This window comes from Heterocephalus glaber, unplaced genomic scaffold (genome assembly GCF_053883595.1).
Source record: "Heterocephalus glaber isolate CG9 unplaced genomic scaffold, H.glaber_assembly_v1.0 deba00001606, whole genome shotgun sequence".
NCBI lineage: Eukaryota > Metazoa > Chordata > Mammalia > Rodentia > Bathyergidae > Heterocephalus > Heterocephalus glaber.
Window position 1 is genome coordinate 2,648,735 of NW_028258377.1, and position 20,130 is coordinate 2,668,864.

At 35.0% G+C, this 20,130-nt stretch overlaps 1 protein-coding gene across 3 annotated transcripts in view; it reads left to right on the forward strand.

Annotated features, from left to right (window-relative positions):
• Dtwd2 (DTW motif tRNA-uridine aminocarboxypropyltransferase 2) overlaps nt 1–20,130 on the forward strand; it is a 90,891-nt gene that overhangs the window by 12,878 nt on the left and 57,883 nt on the right. For all 3 annotated transcript variants that reach the window (XR_015444715.1, XM_087194681.1, XM_004836162.4), the window contains exons 2-4: nt 5,013–5,103; nt 7,994–8,088; nt 8,416–8,608. Coding sequence is in view for 2 of the 3 variants with exons in the window: in XM_087194681.1 (XP_087050807.1) it covers nt 5,013–5,103; nt 7,994–8,088; nt 8,416–8,608 (379 nt within the window). In the remaining variant the exon portion in view is untranslated. The remainder of the gene's footprint in view (nt 1–5,012; nt 5,104–7,993; nt 8,089–8,415; nt 8,609–20,130) is intronic.

A 20,130-nucleotide genomic window follows, 5' to 3' on the forward strand; every position in this document is an offset into this window, starting at 1 on the left:
TATTTTAAAGTAATTGTAATTAGAATTTGATTAATAAAGGAGACATGCTTCAAAATAAATAGGTAATGATGTTTATCAGCGTATCAAAGCATTAGCCAAAGCAATTAATTTTATCTTAAATTACAGTTAGTGTTTACACAAAGTGCTAAGCTGTTTTTTTCTTCAGTAAATATTTCTGCTTCTTATGTGCTCTCATTTGTTAAAATGATCACAAAGTATAACAAAGGAAGACCTAACACTGGATTTCATTTGTAATACAAACTAATTGCTTCAGTACTATAGAGGACATGAAGGAGAGATCAAAATTTCACGTATAAGAAAATAAAGGGATGGGATAGAAAATTGTGTGGGAGAAGAAAAACATCTTAAGGTGGAGGTAAGAGGGAATGTAAAGATACTCCATGTATTCAACAATATACTTGAACACTTAATTTGCTAGTGTTAAGGATATAGTAGTGAAAAGGTAGGACAAGTCCTTTTTCCTATAGCTTACATTATGGAAAAGGAAACCCACATTCTGATAAAATAATGTCCAACAGTGATAAAATTCTTTGAAGAAAATTGAGGTATTGAGAGTGATAGTGGGAGAAGAGGTGGATTTTTTTTATTTTTTATTTTTATTTTTTTGCGGTACTGGGGATCAAACTCAGGACCTTGCACTTGCAAGGCAAGCGCAGTGCTACTGAGCTAAATTCTTAGCCCAGGTGGATTATTTTAGAAAGGACATTGAGGCATAGACCTGGACAGAGTGAAAACTTAAGCCCTGCAGCTGTCTGGGATACATTGCCAGGCTGAACACCAGTAGCTATACAAAGAGGTGCATATGACAACTCAGGCTGTGAGTGATACCAGCTTGCATTAGAGCAGCCTTAGGTATTGCTTTTCTGCTGAATACTTGTAGCAGCCTGACATAGTAACAGTACAGTTCGGGTGGAAGGTGTTATAGTCCACACTGGGCAGCTGTGGGAGCCTACCTATGGTAATAGCTTCGCACCTACATGAGCCAACATCTGTTACAACTCTGTAACAAATAGCTAGGCTTCTAATTTAGAGAAGCCCCAAGTATGGCATCTCCATCAGGTCTTTATAGTTCTCCAGTTTATATACAGTCTACCAGTCAGGGTCATTTCATCACATAAAGTGTTACCTCGAGCTCCTTAATTTAAGAAGGTCATGTTTTCATGTAGCGGAAAATAGTTTGGCTACTTTTTTTCTCCACAGCTTTGTTGTGTATTATTCTTTGATTACTACTCACAAAAGTTCATCAAGCTACCTGGGTATGGTGTTCACACCTGTAATTCCAGCACTTGGGAGGCAGAGGCAGGAGGATTGCTGTGAGTTTGAGGCCAGCCTGGGCTACATAGTGAATTCAAGGCCAGCATGAACTAGCAAGATCCTGTCTCAAACAAAACAAAACAAAACAGAACAAAAATTCATCAGGATTTGCCAGTTTTCAGGTGTGGGAATAAGTTAGTGGTAGGATTTAGATGTAAATGAATTCAAAACACTTGAAGAAAAAAAGAAACCACTGAGGTGTTTCCTCCAGGAACTTGCATCTCAGACTGTGGTCACCCATCCTCCAAGTCCTCGCTCTCCAGCCATCTGTAGCATCACACCACCTGGGAACTTGTTGGAAATTCAGGTTCTCAGGCTTACAGAATGAGAAGCTCTAAGCTCAGAAATCTAGTTTAATGAGCCCACTAGGTGATTCTTATGCAAGCTTAAGTTTGAGAAAGAGTGCTAGAGGGTACCAAGTCAAGTACCAAGTAAAGCCAATTCTTAGAGGGATTCACTGTCTGGAAGAGAGGCAGATCCAACAGTATAGAAGTGCAAATAGAGACATAAAGGATATGTGTATGTATATATTCATTCACTATAAAAGAAATGTGAATCAGCCTTGGCAGAGGATTATCCTGGACCATGAGCACACAGGTCCTAATCAGAGTTTGTGCTTAAAGTGTTTTAAGCATTGCACAGATTTATGGGTTAATTGACTTTGGTGGTGAGTTAAGCTAACCAGTTCCAGACAACCAACTTTTAATAGATTTTTAGAGCATAGTTGATAAATGTTATTAATGGTTTCTAGATATGAAGATAACTTGATTTCTGGGGAGAGTTGTAGAGTTTTAGATTTTCAGAGCTGCATTTTAAAAGGCCATAATGTTTCAGTTCAGTTTATTATTTAAAGATTAGTTTCATTTGACATTTTCATTGAGTCCATTAAGGGGAAATTATTTATTTTTGTAGAGAGTTTAGAAAAGGCAATTTGTATAAATTGATTTTATCATGTCAGTGATGAACTTCAGTGATATAGAAGTTTTATATATGGGCTGGGGATTTAGATCAGTGGTTTCGACGCCTGCTGCGCAAGCGCAAGGACCAGAGTTCAATCCCTGGTACCAAAAAAAAAAGTTTTATATAATTCTGAAAATCCCCCAAATAAATTGAAGTTAAACTCAATTTAATAACAAGTGCTGCATAACATATTTAACAAATGCTAATAAATTATAAAATCAACATAGTAGATGTTTTATCTGCTAAAGATTTGAATCAACTTTTCAGGGAAAATGTTACTATGACAGCAGAGGATACTATTGTGTTAGAACTGTGATCTGTAAAAGACTAAAGCTAGCATCTGTAGACTTGGCTTTTATTTTTCAGCCAAACTTTGAGTATAATTATTAAAAAAAATTAAAGTTGAACTACACCCCCTACATTGGAATAATATAGATGATTGATGTTATTTTGGAAAAACAGCAGTTTTGACTTGATTCTTCTGTTGCATTGTGTATTTATTTTCTGAATCTTTTTAGTTTATGCTTTTGAGACAGTATAAAAAAAATCAGAGTCCAAAGTTTTTAAGATTTTAAATTAGTTTCGTTCTACTCATCCTTCTACTGAATTAGGAATCCTTTCTTACAGTAGCTCTCTCAGTTAGTTACTCAGTTCCATTTGGCACTGTCTGCACTGTCTGTATATTTGTGTGTGTGTGTGTGTTTACACTTGTGACCACAAAAAGACTGTCTGTGTCTATAAATCCACTTGTATTCCTGAGAGGAAATCCATTGTAGGGCATAACAATTGTACTGAATCATCTCAAAGGTCACTGGAAATTGGATGCGCTGGTTTCCCCTGGAATAATCTTTCTGCCCCTGCCTACGATACTTTCTGTTTAGATCATGGTAGGCAAGCTTTTGACTTGCCTGGACTGTGTTGAATGGTGAGGAATTGTCTTGGATTGCATATAAAATATAAAATACAGTTAATATATGTAACAAAACTTCCTTTTTATGTTTTAACTTGTTAAATTATTTTATAAAATAACAGAAGCCTAAGTTTAAGAATTAAATAATAAAACTGTTTCACTTGATCCTAGCCAAAAAAAGAAGCAGTATATGCTTAGTAACAGTAAACACCATAAACATGCGATAGCCCACACATGCAAGTAGCCTGAAATACTGTTACAGATAATTGCTGCATTTGACTCCCCGAGTTGCACAAGTGCAGGTAATAAATGATTTATGAGGGTTTTGATTGTGTATGGTGGGCCCAGGAGGGAGTTAGCACTGCACTTTGCCCTCCCCTACACAGCATTCTGCTGTTGCCTACACAGTCTGAACTTGAGCACTGTACAGTTGAGACATGAAAAAATATCACTAAAAATCACATAATAATATTAAAAGCATATAATCTTGTGGGCTTGCATTACTAGCTGTGCAGCCCATGGGCTGAGGATTGGACAGGGCTGATCTAGATAATTTCTTCAGTAGGAGCATAGGCTTGATGGTTTCATACAGAATGAATGGATAATTATAATAGGTATTTGAACCAGTTTACTCACATTCTATACTTTATTAACATAACATAACATCAGCATTTCTTATTTCAAGCTATAATTCCACATAAGTGAAATTGAGGAAAGAATTGGCAGTGGTCGGTTTTTTAGTAGTATGTTATTGGGAATTCCTTTTGCTGTAACATTCACCTGTATAGTCTTACATGGCATGCACATCTGCCTGTAATAGTGATCAGCTGTGAAAAATTCAGTCCTACAATATTTGAGATCTTGCTGCCTGATGAACTTCCTTTTATAAACTTGCTTATCAATGTAGGATTTAATGGCATAATATCTGTGTTTATTCACACAATGCCTTTGGGAGGATACACAAGGAACTGGACCTTGGTTGTCCCTAGGAAAAGAACACCCCATGTTGAAGGTCTGAGATGGGTGGTGTATTCTTTTATTCTATCTGAATTTTGTTCTATGTATGAGAGTTACTCAAACAACAATAAAACAAAAGTAATAAACAAAGTAAATAGTAAAACAAAGTAAATAGTAGCAAAGGGAAAAATAAATGGAAAAAGTGGGTAGTCTGTGGATATAATTCTGTGTAAGTATAATCTTGTGGCCTCTATTTGTGTTTCTTCTCATAATTGGTAAGCTCTCTCACTTGATTGATGGCTAAATTTGATTAGAATTCTTTTCTAGGTGGTACTTACATTCTAATATTTTATCTTCTTTTTGTTCCTTCCAATTTCAAATGATAAGAGATTTTCCAGGTTTCTTTCTTTCTTCTTTTTCTGGTACCTGGGATTGAACTCAGGACCTTGAGCTTGCAAGGCAGGCGTAGCACCATTGAGCTAAATCCCTGGTCTTCCAGGTTTCTTTTTGAAATGAGATCTGTTCTTGATTTGGAATGAAAGTTAGGAAAAGTGTTACTCAAGAATAAAAGGACTGTGTGTGAGTACTCTTCCACTGTAACTAAGATAAAAATTTTTAAGGTATCTTATATGAATTTATGGGTTTTTACTTTAATGTGCTTAAATTTCTTCCCATATTTTCATGTATGAACCTGATTAAGTTCATTCTTAGTGTTTCATTTTGAAAAGAACGAAACTTTAGCAAACCTCTTTACATAACATATGAATTATGTTGAAGTGTTAGGATATTATTATATCATTGTATTTAAAAAATTTACAAGTTTCTTTTTTCTTTTTTTTTTACTTTTTAGCCGGCCTCAGAAAGTGTGTTTGTGTCCCTTTCTTCCAGTGCACCCTTTGCGCATCTCTACCCATTTGTATATAATTCAGCATCCAGCAGAGGTAAGATTATGTGAACTATATAATTTCAAATAAAATATGAAAGCACAAGAAGAAACACACAGATAAAGATATCCTTCCCAGCTCTTTAGTATTTTTGAAAAAGATAATATTTACTCTTCAGGAAAAATTTTATGTATGATATGATAGTATAGAGTCAAACTCTTTGGAGATGGATGATATTTCATAAACTTATTGAATAATATAGAAATTTAGAACTCCAGAAATTTCAAACAAAGATGTAAATTTTTGAGTACAGAGCTAAGAAAATCACTGCTTTCTAAAAGTTTGGTCATAGCTTGTTTGTGGATGTCGTTTCTTGTTAAAGTAGAAGTAATTTTAGCATTTTAGTCTTATAAAGTGAATATGTAAATTTTGGGTTTCTTTTAGATGAACAAAACAGTTATGTATATCTTATGTTATATTTAAAGAGTTTATTTAATTAATACTTTCCTATTTTGGGTTGGAATTATATGTATGCCATTGTGTGTGTGTGTTTGTAATTCTTGATAAATTGTAGTAATGAGAAGGGAGAGAAGTCATAGTAAACTAAAAAGCTAGTCAATGTGTAGTATAAATGGATTTAATGTAAGCTGGAGTTAAAGCCCAGTATTTAGGAACTCAGGATACCTTACACCCAATCTCACTTTTGAAGAGGAATAACTGTTTAAATGTCAAAGCCTTTTTTTAATCTTGAAGACTTTAATAAAGATATAAAGAAAATCAATTTGCTTTTTTTCTTTTTCCAGTAATGACTTTTTCTTTTATTGCAAATTGTTAAATATTCCATTTGTTGAGCAGCTTTAAAAACTTTTTTTCATTGTTTCTTTTTTGTTATCAGAGATTGAAAGTCTTAATAACACCATGCCTTTGTTAGGATTCTGACAGTTTGGTCACAAGCATTATATTAACTGCATCTAAGCTTATAACATTGTGCAGCTCAGACTTACATAATGATAGCTTGCTGGCCACAGCAGTTTTGCAAATACTGTTTATATTTCACAGTATATATAATATGGTGCCTTTTCATTTTTATGTTGTTCCAGACATAAGATAACTTTTAAAACATGGATGTTTTCATTCATTTGTGACAATTTTAATCTTTTCAAATCTCCAAAATTTTTTTTTACCAAAATTAATTTACAGTCTAGAAAAATCCATTAAAAATAGTGTGTGCTACAAATGTATTTTATGCATGTACACGTATACCCATGTTTTCCTTATTGAAAAGGAACTACAGTCCTCATCTAATTCAGTAATACTGGACTACTTGTGCTTAACTTCAGCAAGCTATTCTTGATAAAAGAAATGCCAATTTGACGCTGCCGCCGTAAAAAAGTGATGAAAAACCATTTGGAAAGGCTCTAGAAGGGAGTGTTGGTGGGGCAGATGAGATGAGGTGATATGATAGAGGATTTCAAAATGTGGGTGTATGAATATAGAAAATGACTTAAGGATAAAAACCACAAGTTAAAAAAAAGGAAATTAAAAATTATTTTGAATTAAGTGGTATATGTACATACATACATATACATATAAATACAAATGACATACACATATATATATATATATATTTCCCCCCAAAGTCATGAAAATATATTTTCAGAAAATTAAAAGCTTTTTAAAGAAAAAAAATAAACAACAAGTTAACTCAAACGTAAAAAAAGCTTTACAGAGGCTGGGGATTTAGCTCAGTGGAGCTGGTGCCTGCCTCAAAAAGCGCAAGGTCCTGAGTTCTATCCCTGGTACCAAAGAAAAGAAAAAGCTTTACAAACGAGAAATGTAAAACTCCTTGGCCTTTGTGAATAATGTATGTTTAGGTATAATGATGTCAGCATTATTTATTGGTTTGGCTTAACCACTCAACAGTTCAACCTGAGTGTCACTGGGCAGTGCGCTTGTTTTATGTACTGACTAACCGGAGTGTTGCTTGGGCAGGAGTCATTTTAACCAGTCGATTCTTGTTGAGTAAATTTGATAAATTTGTTGTTTCTATATTTCCTGTTATCTTATAAGAATTAATGAAAAAATGCAATTTTCTGTCATCTTATTTTTAAATAATTGGACTGGTAAGTGGTTAAAATATGAGGTGAGGTTAAGGAGGGTTAAAAGAAACTTAAATCATCGTTTGTTGTGAGAGGCTGCAGTTATAAAATGCAGTAGTTGAGGTGAGGGCTGAGCCAGATTGCCTGAATTCAGGTGCTTAATAGCTTTGTAAACTCTGTAACTATGGGCAAATTAATTAACCTTTGCATTCGTTAGTTTCCTCATTAGTAAAATTGACCCAATAAAGATATATTTCTTTTCTGGTTTATTTTGAAAAGTAAATGAATCTCTCTGTATGTGTCTACATATTGCACTTAGAGTTGCGTACATTCATGTTAGCTATTATGGTGATGATAATTGGTAGTTTACAGGTAATATCTAAAATTGATTAATGAAAAAATAGGGATACATATATGGGATAGAGATAACTTTTAGAAGAAATAGGTAAAAAAGTTAAAGCAGTTGCCTGTTGGAAGTGGTACTGGGGAGTGTATCTGGGGACAGCTGTGGCACTATGCAATTTGACATATGTACATTTATTACATTGATGAAAGTTTGGAAAGTGACTAAGTCTATATTGAAGTTTCATAGTGATGATAAGGAGGGAAGAACGTTATGAGAAATATTGGAAAATTTTCTAAACCCACCTATGGCCTATATAGTAGTTAACCATGTAGAATTCTTTTGGCAACAAGAAAGTTTGCAGTGCTGTGGCTAGAACCTAGGGGCTTGTGCATGCTAAGTGAGTGCTCTACCGCTGAGTCACACGTGCAATCCCATCATAAAAGTTTTAAAAGTGTGTTTATCTAAGTTAAAATCTATGTTTTAATTAATTTTTTTGCTACAGGAAAACAAAGTATTGAGGACTGTTCCTTTGTTAGAAGCATGCCTCCCCCAAGACAAGTGTAAAATAAAGATTGGTCGTCGCTTCAGTGAAGAAAGGTAAATTAACTTTTAGTGTAATTTAAAATAGTTCTCCTTTACATAGATCTTTCTTTGGGAGAGTTAAAATTATGCCACTGGTAGTTGGAGTGGAAAGCCTTGATAGAGAACAATCATGAAGTTTGGAAAGCTTAGAGAGTGGCAGAATTGCGGCTAATGACTCAGACTGAACAAAATTTTGAGACTTTTAATTCATATTTTATTAACAATTAGTATATTTATTTAAGCAGATAATTAGAGGAGAACTTTTATTAGGAATTCAATAAACGTAATAAAACTTTATTTTCCCCACAAGCTAATAAAGTATGTTAAAAATTTTTTTTTAAGAGATATTGAACTTTCAACTGTCTGCCGGAAGTCTGGTACATTAATATTGTATCCAGGGGCTGAAGCTGCTAATTTGGAAGAATTTATATTAGATTCTCCTGTCTATCCTTCTACAATCATCATCATTGATGGTACATGGAGCCAGGCTAAGGACATTTTCTATAAAAATTCCTTGTTCCGACTTCCCAAACAGGTAAACTACTGTTTTAATAGAGAATCAATACAAATGTATAATTATGTTTTTTGTGAAGTGATATACATAAATTTTTATATATGTAGTTGTATTATGTGTAAAATTATGTACATAGATATGTATATACTTGTTTTTGATATAGGTGTATATGTTTCTATTATATATGTATAAAATTTCAAATTTGTCATACTTTTCCAACTACTACTGCCATACTTCACTGTCAGGTAAACATTTTGGTATATTGAGTTTTTCAGCTACATGAGCTGTGCGTGGTAGCACACGTCTGTATCTCAGCACTTGGGAGTCTGGGACAGGTGGATCACTGAGTTTGAGGCCATCCTGGACTAATTGTGAGTTCAAAGCCAGGCTGAACTGCATAGTGAGACCCTATCTCAAAAAACCACCAAAAAAGGGGTGGGGGGGAGCGCTTCAGAGACTTTTAATCAGAGAAATCTCAGGATTATTTATTTATTTATTTTTTGGTTCCGTGGATCGAACTCGGGACCTTGAGCTTGCCAGGCAGGCAGCAGCACCACTGAGCTAAATCCCTGGCCCTCAGGATTATTTATTCTACATGCATTAATGTTTTTTTATTAAGGACTATTGTCATATTTAAATACTTTAATTACTGAATTACCTAGTTCTCAGTAATGACTAAAGTTTTTTGAAAAAAAATTATTATGATATGAATTTTCATTCAATTTTTCTAATTATTAGTTGTGATACATTTCCTAATACTGGATCATTCTGTGTTTCTGAAATGAACTCTACTGAGGAGACTATCAAAACATTTTGAGATATTTTGCTGAGGATTATATTTTATTTAATGGCATTGGCTTATAATACAGTCTATTTTTTTTGTATTTTTATTATCAAGTTAGGGTATTAAAGTAATGTTAACATTCCAAAATAAATTAGAAACATTTTAATTTTTTCCTATGGACTGGAATAGTTTAAATAATATTGGAATTAATTGCTCCTTAAAAGTTAAATGGAGAACTACAGAGCAAGACCCTATCTCAAAAAAAAAAACCCCAAAAACAAAACAAACAAACAAATTAGATGGAACTCAAGGCAACCCATTTTCTGGTCCTCCTTCTGTCTCTCTTAGACAGAAGCTATCTTTCTCTCAGTAAAATTTTCCTACTCTTAAAAAAAAATTAGATGAAACTCATTGATAAAACCATCTGGATCTGGTCACTTTAAAAATGGTAGCTTTTAAATCCTTTCAGACTCTTCTATGGAAATTATTCAAGCTTTCTTATATTTGGATTCATTTAAAAATAATGTTTTTATTTCTCTAGGGAATTTTTTTCTTTCCAAGTTAGCAAATTGGTTGGCATATATTAACATACATTCCTAAATATTTTATTCTCCTAAAAGTGTTTTTTATTTCTAATTATATATACACAAACACATATGTTTTCTATAAATATTCAAAAGAGGTTTCTGTTTTATGAGCACTTAGAAGTCTAAGCTCTTAGATTGTTTATGATGGCTTTTATACTTTATTTTTTACTTTATTTATCTTGCCCTTTATAAAAGTTTAATTGTATATTACAGGGTACATGTGATGTTTTGATACATGTATTCATTATGTCATGATCAAGTCAGGTTATTTAGCATACCCATCACTGCAAACATAGCACTCTTTATGGTGGAAACAGTCATATTCTCTCTTGTAACTGTTTTGAAATATATTCTACAATATTGTTGACTTTAGTCACCCTGCTGTGCAGTTAAATATCAGAACTTAACTTTCTGCCTAACTTTGCACATTGACCTGTTTCTCCCTTTCCCCCCACTCTCTACCTCTGTCCTCTAGTAACCACTATTCTACTCTCTGTTATGAGGTGAACCTTTTTAGATTCCACATATGAGTGTGAACGTGTGTCATTTTGTTTTTCTGTACCTGACTTGACATGATTTTCTCCAAGTTTGTCCATGTTGCTACAAATCAAAAAATTTTATTCTTTTTTATGGCTGAGTAGTTTGCTGTTATGTACATATACCATATTTTCTTTACCCATTCATCCATTGATGGACACTTAGATTGCTTCCATACCTTGGCTTTTATGAATAGTGTTGCAGTAAACATGGGAGTACAGATATCTCTCCAACATACTGATTTCCTTTCCTTTGAATATATACCTGGTAGTGTAATAATAATAGTTCCGTTTTTAGTTTTTATTTTTCTCTTAAATTCTTTTATTGGTACATTTTAGGAATACAATACATTTACATTCATCATTGGGAACTTGTACCTTTACATGATGTATCTTGGTTCTTATTTTTTCCCCATTCCCCTGCCCTCCCTATTTGCAAAGGCTTTTATTTTATTTCTTTTCTTTTCTTTTTGGTACTGAGTATCGAATTTGGGACCTTGCGCTTGTGAGGCAGGTTCTGGAACCACTGAGCTAAATCCATGGCCCTTCATTTATTTCTTATCTCATATTTTTTCCTTTCCCTTCTTTCCTTTCCCCTACCTCTCCCACTTGCCCTACCCCTTTGGACCTTTTCTTCCTATTTCACATTATACCTTTTCAGTATCTCATACCAGAGAAACTATTGGGTATTTACACATGTGTGTCCTATTTATTTCACTTAAGAGTATGTCCTCAAGGGTTGGGGATTTAGCTCAGTGGTGTCGCCGCTTGCAAGGACCAGAGTTTGATCCCCAGCACCAAAAAAAAAAAAAAAAAAAAAAAAGAGAATGTCCTCAATATGCATCCATTTAGCTATAAATGTCTCTAATTTCTCATTCTTTATGGCTGAGTAGTACTCCATTTTGTAAAAAACCCCACATCTTCTTTATCCAGTCTCCAGTTGATGGGCACTTGGCCTGTTTCCAAGCTTTAGCTATTACAAACTGTTGCCGCTATAAACATGGGTGCACATATCGCTGTGATGTGATTCTTTTAATTCTTTTGGGAAGATACTCAGCAGAGGAATAGCTGGGTCAAATGGGACCTCTAATCCTAGTTTGTTGAAGTATCTCCATACTGATTTCCACAGTGGTTGCAGCAGTCCACGCTCCCACCAACAATGAAGGGCTCTTTTCTCCCCACAACCCTGCCAACATTTGTTATTGGTTGATTTCATGATAGCAGCCATTCTTTCTGTGGTGAGGTGGAATCTCAGTGTTGTTTTCATCTGCATCTCTCGAATGACCAGTGATGTCGAACATTTTTTCATATGTTCATTTATTGCTTTTACTTTGAGAAATGTCTGTTCATTTCAGATGCCCATTTTTGAATTGGGTCTTTAAATTTTGGGGGTCTGATTTTTTTAAAGCTCTGTATATTCTAGATAGTGGTTCTTTGTTTGAGGAACAGCTGGTAAAAATTTTTTCCCACATTGTAGGTTGTCTCTTAGTGCTGTTGGTGGTTTCTCTTGCAGTGCAGAAGCTTTTTTTTTTGGGTACTGGGGATTGAACTCGGGTTCTTGTGCTTGCGGGGCAGGTGGCAGAACCACTGAGCTAAATCCCCGGCCCTGAAGCTTTTTAATAATATGAGATCCCAGTTGTTGATTCTTTGTGCTAATTCCCATGCTACTGAGGCTTTGTTCATAAAGTCTTTTCTTATGCTGATATCTTCAAGAGTTCTACCTAACTTATCTTCCAGCAAGTTTAGTGTTTCTGTTTTAATATTTAGATCTTTAATCCACTTCGATCTTAGTTTAGTGCATGGTGATAGATATGAGTGTAGTTTTAATCTTCGGCAGGTTGAAATCCAGTTTTTCCAACACCATTTATTAAATAGGCTGTCTTTCCTCCAGTGAGGATGGTTGGCTTCTTTGTCAAAGATGAGGTGGCTGAGTATGTCTGGAGTTGTTTCTGCATCTTCTAATCTATTCCACTGATCCTCGGATCTGTTTCTTTGCCCATACCATGCTGTTTTTTATCACAGTGGCTTTGTAGTATAGTTTCAAGTTGGGGATTGTGATACCCCCTGTCATGTGTCTGTTGTGTAGAATGGCTTTTGCTATTCTCTTTTGCTATTCTCTTCTGGTTCCAAATGAATTTTTGGATTGTTTTCTCTAGCTCTGTGAAATATACTATTGGAATTTCAATCAGGATTGCATTAAATCTATATAGCAGTTGCCATTTTCACTATATTGGTTCTTCCCACCCAGGAACAAGGGATGTCTTTCCATATTCTTACATCCTCTTCGATCTGTTTTTTCAGAGTGCTATAGTTTTCAGAGTAGAGGTCTTTTGCTTCCTTTGTTAGATTGATTTCTAGATATTTCATTTTTTTTGGATGCTATTGTGAAAGGAATTATTTGTCCAATTTCTCTCTCAGTGGGTCTGTTATTTGTGTACAGGAAGGCTATAGATTTTTGAGTGTTGACCTTGTATCCAGCTACTCTACTGAATCTGTCAATTAAATCTAGAAGTCTTTTGGCGGAGTTTTTTGGGTCTTCTATGTAGAGTATCATATCGTCAGCAAATAATAACAGTTTAACTTCTTTTTTTTTCCTATCTTTATTCCTTTTATTTCTTTCTCTTTTCTAATTGCTGTGGCTAATGTTTCCAGAACTATATTGAACAGGAGTGGTGATACTAGACATCCTTGTCTTGTTCTCGATTTTAGCATGAAAGTTTTCAGATTTTGACCATTTAGTATGATGTTGGCTGTTGGTTTTTCATAGATAGCCGTAATCAGGTTAAGATAAAGACCTTCTATTCCAAATTTCTGTAGCGTTTTTATCATGAATGGGTGTTGGATTTTGTCAAATGCCTTTTCTGCGTCTATTGAGATGGTCGTATGTTTTTTGTCCTTGGCTTTGTTAATATGGTGTATTACATTTATTGTTTTACGTATGTTGAACCATCCTTGCATCCCTGGAATAAATCTGACTTTGTCAGGATGTATGATCTTCTTGATGACCCTCTGTATTCTGTTTGCCAGTATCTTGTTGAGGATTTTTGCATCTCTGTTCATTAGGAAGATTGGCCTGTAGTTCTCTTTTTTTGTTGGGTCTTTCCCTGGTTTCGGAATCAAAGTAACACTTGCTTCCAGGAATGAATTTGGGAATGTTGCATCCCTTTCAGTTTCATTGAAGAATTTGAAGAATAGTCGCAATAATTCTTCTCTAAATGTCTTGTAGAATTCATCAGTGAAGCCATCAGGACCTGGGCTTTTCTTTGTTGGTAAATTTTTAATTATGGTTTCAATTTCATTGCTTGCAATTGGGGTGTTTTGGATTTTTGTATCTTCTTCATTCAACTCTGGTAATTCATATGTATCGAGGAATCTGTCCATTTCTTCTGTGTTTTCCATTTTATTAGAGTGCAGGTTCTAGAAGTAGGTATTGATGATCCTCTGGATTTCTGCTGGATCTGTTGTAACTTAGCCTTTTTCTTTCCTAATTGCATGGATTTGAGCCTTTTCTTTCCTTTTTTTGATAAGTTTAAGGGTTTATTGATTTTATTCTTTTAAAAAGTCAACTTTTTGATTCATTGATTTTTTTGTATCATTCTCTTAGTCTCCATGGCATTGATTTCTCCTCTGATCTTTATAATTTCCTCCCATGTATGAGCTTTGGGTTTGTCTTGCTCTTCTTTTTCTAGGAGCTTGAGTTTCAGCACTAGGTTGTTTATTTGTGCTCTCTGTTTTCCTAGTATGAGCATTCATTGTTATGAATTTCCCTTGTAGAACTGCTTGCATTGTGTCCCATGGATTCCTGTATGTTGTATTGTCATTATCATTTAATTGTAGAAACTGTCTAATATCTTCTTTAATTTCCTCTGTGACCCATTGTTTGTTCAGGAGAGTTTTATTCAATTTCCAAGTGTTTGTGGGTTTCTTGTGGTTTCTTAGGCTATTGATCTCCAATTTTATTGCACTATGGTCTGATAATATAAAGGGGATGACTTCAATTCATTTGCATTTATTTAAGAATGTCCTATGAGTCAGCATGTGGTCTATTTTGGAGAATGACCCATGTGCAGCTGAAAAGAATGTATATTCAGATTTTGTGGGGTGGAACACTCTGTAGACATCTATTAAATCCATTTGTTCTCAAAAGCTTGGTTCAGTTCTATTATTTCATTGTTGATTTTCTGTCTAGATGATCTGTCTATTTGTGACAGAGGAGTATTGATGTCTCCCACTATAATTGTATTAGTGCTTTGGTTTTTCATGTCCATTAATACCTGTTTTGTATAGTTGGGAGTACTAGTATTTGGTGCATATATATTTATGATTGTCATCTCTTCCTCTTGGATTGTTCCCTTTGCAAGGAGGTAGTGACCTTCTTTGTCCCTCTTAATTAGTTTTGGTTTGAAATCTACCTTTTATGTAAATAAAATAGCTACCCCTGATTTTTTTCCGGGTTCCTGTCACATGGAAAGTTATTCTCCATCCTTTTACTTTCAGTCTATGAATTTCTTTTTGTATTAATTGTGTTTCTTGTATACAGCATATTGTTGGATTTTGCTTTTGATTTGTTTTTGCTTTTTGTTTTTGGTACTGGGGATTGAACTTGGGACCTTATGCTTTCAAGGCAGGTGATGGAACCACTGAGCTAAATCTCCGGCCCCTGGATTTTGCTTTTTAATCCATTCTGCCAGTGTATTTCTTTTGATTGGTGAGTTGAGGCCATTAATATCGATAATTGATATATATTGACTCATCCTTGTCATGATATTCTACTGCTTTTGACTCTTTTATTTTTTATTTTTCCCCCTTTCCCTTTAATTTCTTGCCTTGACTGATGGCTTTGCTCTGTTGGTCCTAGTGGAGTTGTGCCCCTCATTGTCTTTTTCTAGGATATTGTTTAGAATTATGTGGAGTGCTGGTTTGGTATTCATGTAGTTTCTCAAGTGTTCTTTGTCGTGGAAGTATCTGATTTCCCCATTGATTTTTTTTTTTGGTATCGGGGATCGAACTTGGGTCCTTGCGCTTGCGCAGCAGGCGGCGAAACCACTGAGCTAAATCCCCAGCCCCTCCTCATCGATTTTTGAAGATAATTTTGCAGGATACAAAATCTAGGTGGGAGGTTATTTTCTTTTAGGGCTTGAAATACTTCACTCCAGGCTGTCCTTGACTTGAGGGTTTGTGTTGAAAAGTCCGCTGTGATTCTGATGGGCTTTTCTTTGCATGTGATTTGTTTCTTTTCTCTAACTGCTTATAGGATTTTGTTCTTCCGTTGGGTTTCTGGGATCTTGACCATTATATTTCTAGGTATAGATTTTATTTTTAATCATTGCTAGTTGAAGTTCTATATGCCTCATTTATCTGTATGTCAAATTCTTTTCTTCTGGGAAGTTTTCTGACATTAATTCTGTGAACAGATTTTTTATGTCATTTTTGCTTTCTCCTTTTTCGTGGACTCCTATCAGTCTTATGTTATTCTTTGCATCATTAACAACTGCTGAATCAATTTCTCATGATCCCTTACTATTTTTAAGAAATCTCTCTTTTCATGGTCACTAACTGCAATCCTGTCTTCTGTATCTGATATTCTGTCTTCACATTCACTCAATCTGCTGTGAATATTTTCAGTGGAGTTTTTAATCTCCTGGATATCTGTTTGAATCTATTTCATGGATTCCATTTCTTTCCTATGTTGGGTGTTCATGGTTTCCATTTCTTTCCTATGCTGAGCATTCATGGCTTCCATCATGGTCCTGAGGTCATGTATTTTTTTTATCTGTTTCTGTTCTAGAGTCTTTAATCATGTCTTTCATTCTGCTCACCATCTCTGTAGTTATCTGGGAGATTATTTCTGTTTTGAATTTTTCTAGAGCCTCATTCATCTGTTTTGTTACTTTCTGTGCTATCAGTTTAGGATGTCCAGGTGGTTGGTTGATGATCAGATTTTTCCACTTCGTTTCCCCCAGAATTTCCCTTTAGCGAGTTGGAAGCCTGGGTTTGCACCTTGCTTCATTATCTTCTTATTTCTATTGTTGTTGTTGCTGCTGTTTTTGGTTTAATTCCTGGGCTGATACTTCAATATTGCTTATTGTATCTTTATTTCTCGTGTTTAGAGCCCTCATGGAGTGATTGCTTCTCAGAGATATCTTCCAGGTATGGCTGGTCTTTTTAGGCTTTGAGTCTCTAATGACTCTTAGGCAATCTCATTTTCAGTATACTAGAGAGGACAACTAATTAGTTCAGTCACGACATCTTAGCCCAGTTGCTACAATCAGCAACAACAATAGCATCAAACGCAGCTTAGAAAATGATAATTTGTGGTAGCAATTAATCCATCACCTTTTATGGTGTGAGCTAGATCAAAGTGGAGGACAGGCCCAAAATATGTTTGTAGTAAATAAACCCTTCAATATAGCAAATTTACCCTTCAGGATAAGGATTTAGAAGAGGTTGGGGAGGGAGGGATTGAGAGATAAAAGGAGAGGAAAACATTAGAAGTGAGGCTAGAGGACACATGAAGATCATGGAAATTTTGGGAGACTGTTGAAGGCAAGAGGAAGAGACAGAGTGAAGGAACATTGACAAGAACAGAACAAACTAACAACCATCGGGAAGCTAGAAACTATATTCACCTTCCTATAAGAATAGTGACAGTCAAGAGAAGGGAAGAGAGAAAAACAATCTGAAATGGGACAGGAACAGGAACAAAGAGGGAGAGAAATGCAGAACAAGAAGAGAGAGAGAGAGAAAGAGAGAAAAAGAAAAGAAAAAAATATATATATTTAAAAAAAAGGGCCTCCCTCAGGGTATGTCTCTGTTGTCCTGGTAGACAACGTGGGCAGCAGTGCAAAGATCTAAGTCTATTAGTCTCAGCAAACCAGCTGTAGTTCACTTAGATTCAAGCTGATTTCTGGCTGCAAGGCCCAAGTTGAGGTCCCTGACCTCTTGCAGGATTGAACTCTGCAAGGTTCTACTGCTGGATTTAGCTGTCCCTCCCCTGAAGTGAGCCTGGGTTTCTGTGGGAGGTGCTAATCCCATCAATTTACCAGCCACTGTGGACCAGTGTGCCTTTATTGCAGAGATTTTCTTCACTTTCCTGGTAGGCTTCAGTTTTCATTAAGGAGCCTCAGAGAGGCCCTCTCTCTGTTGTTCACTTCTGCTCTATCTTCTGGAGCTCATAACCGTGGCCTTTATGGCCCCTTGGTGCCTCTGCTGTGCAGATTCAGATACCACTGGGCCTGTGTGGTGATCTCCGTCTGGCATCGGCTGGCCGGAGGAGGTTCTGGGCATGCGACACTGGAGTCGGCAGGACAGAGGACTGTTTTTAGTTTTTTGAGGAGCCTCTGTACTGTTCTCTGTGATGGCTTTATTCATTTATATTTCCATCTTTATAAGAGTAGTCTTTTAACCAGGTACATGCCATCATTTACTGGTTTTTATCTTTTTGAAAATAGCCATTCTAATTGGGGTGAGGCTATATCTAATTCTGGTTTTGATCTACATTTCCTTTAATTAGTGATCTTGAGCATTTTTTAATTTTTTTTTTTTTTTTTGGTACCGGGGATCGAACTCAGGACCTTGCACTCAAGCGGCAGAACCACTGAGCTAAATCCCTGGCCCAAGCATTTTTCATATACTTGTTGGCCATTTGTATGTCTTCTCTTAAAAAATGTCTATTGGAGTCTTTCCCTTGTTTTTAAATTGGATTTTTTTCTTTTGCTTTTGAGCTGTTTGAGTTCCTTAAAAATTTTGAATTTTAATCCTTTTTCCTAGATGCATAGTTTGCAGATATTTCCTCCAATTCTGTAAATTGTTTCCTCGCTCTTTTGATCATTTCCTTTGATATACAGGAGCTTTTTAGTTTGATGTGATCCCCTTAATCTATTTTTGCTTTGGTTGTCTATGGTTTTGAAGTCTTATTTTTAAAATTTTTGCTCAGATTAGTGTTGTGAAGCATTCCCTCCATGTTTTTATTTCTTAGTTTTATGGTTTTGGATGTTGCATTTAAGCCTTTAATTCATTCTTAGTTGATTTAAGTACATGGTGAGAGAGATTGGGGTCTAGTTTCATTTGTCTGCATAGGATATCCATTTTTCCCAGCATACTTTAGAATATTGTTGTGGACCACATTGTGTTCCTCCACATTCATATGGAGTTTAACTCTCAATGTGATAGCCTTTGAAATGGAACCTTTGGTAGGAGATAAGTCATGAGGGTAGAGGTTTCATAATGGAATTACTGCCTTTACAAGAAGAGACATGCTATCTATCTATCTATCTATCTATCATCTGTCTATCTATCTATCTATCTATCTATCTATCTGGTCTAATAGTCTAATCTATCTTCCACTCTTTTGCTGTCTCATTTTCTGTTTGCAATGTGAGGACAAAGCAAGCTGACTTCATTTGCAAACTAGAAAGTTCACATCAAGACTCTGATCATGCTGCCATCTTGATATCAGACTTCCCAGCATCTTGCACTGTGAGAAAAAAAAAATGTCTGTTGTTTAAGCCATCACCCTAGTTTGATATTTTGGTGACAGCCTGAGCTGACCAAGACAAGTACCAGGTTCCTTTATTATAAATGCTGACTTCCTTCTTTAATAACAAAGGGAGGGAAGACTGCAATATTCACTCTTAGTTTAACTTTCATTGTGTCCTTTTGTTTTGGTTTTAACTATTCTGTCTATAGCATTGAAATAATTTGTAATTTTGATTTGTTTATATTTGTGGATTTTCAGTTATTCTTAATTCCCAAAGGTTATAATATCTTTGCTCACTTTTATTTTTATTTTTGATTTTGTTGCATTGTGATAAAAGAACATTGGCTGAAATGTTTGGATAAGTTTATGGTTTCTTTGTGGATAAATACATAGTAGGTTTTTGTCCATATTTTGCTTATGAACATGAACAAAAATCCATGTTCTATGAATATAAAAATGTGCAGGCTCTAGGGAAGTAAGGATTTGTGTTATCATTTTTTTGTTAACTGCATTTTTTATGCATTTGTTTTTGATGTACTTGCGCTATATGATACTGAAAAAGGTATGTGAAACAGTTTCACTCCAAATGTATTTTTGATGGCATTATCTTTGAATTTCCAGTAGTTTTTATCTGCTCTGTTGTTGGGTACATAGAAGTCATGCACTTAGTGAAGAGTAATAGTGAAACTCTGACTTCTGAGGTTTTTATCTCAATTTTTTTCTGGTTTTCATTTCCTTTAATGAAACTGCTGACATGATTTTTTAGCTGAGACTCAAATACATGAACTAGTTCTAAAAAGTAGCTTATGTATTGAATAGTTTTAAATGCACCGGTTCCAATTCCAAGTGCTTTGCATGCATTTACTTATTTACTATTTCTCCAAATCACATCAGGTAATAAATTTTTTTATCTTAGATAACAGATGAAGAAACCAAGGAACAGAGACATTAAATAACTTTATTATTTAAACTATTTTACAGCATATTTCACATAAACTATTTTACAGCATATCTGTAATTTGAACACATCTACTTGAGGGCCAAGGCTTATGGTCTTAACCACAGTGAGATATTACTTCTAAATGGAAAAATCTACCCATGTTATTTATGTAGCATAGCTCCTTAAGGTTCTTCTAACTTCTTGAATATTTGTTGAT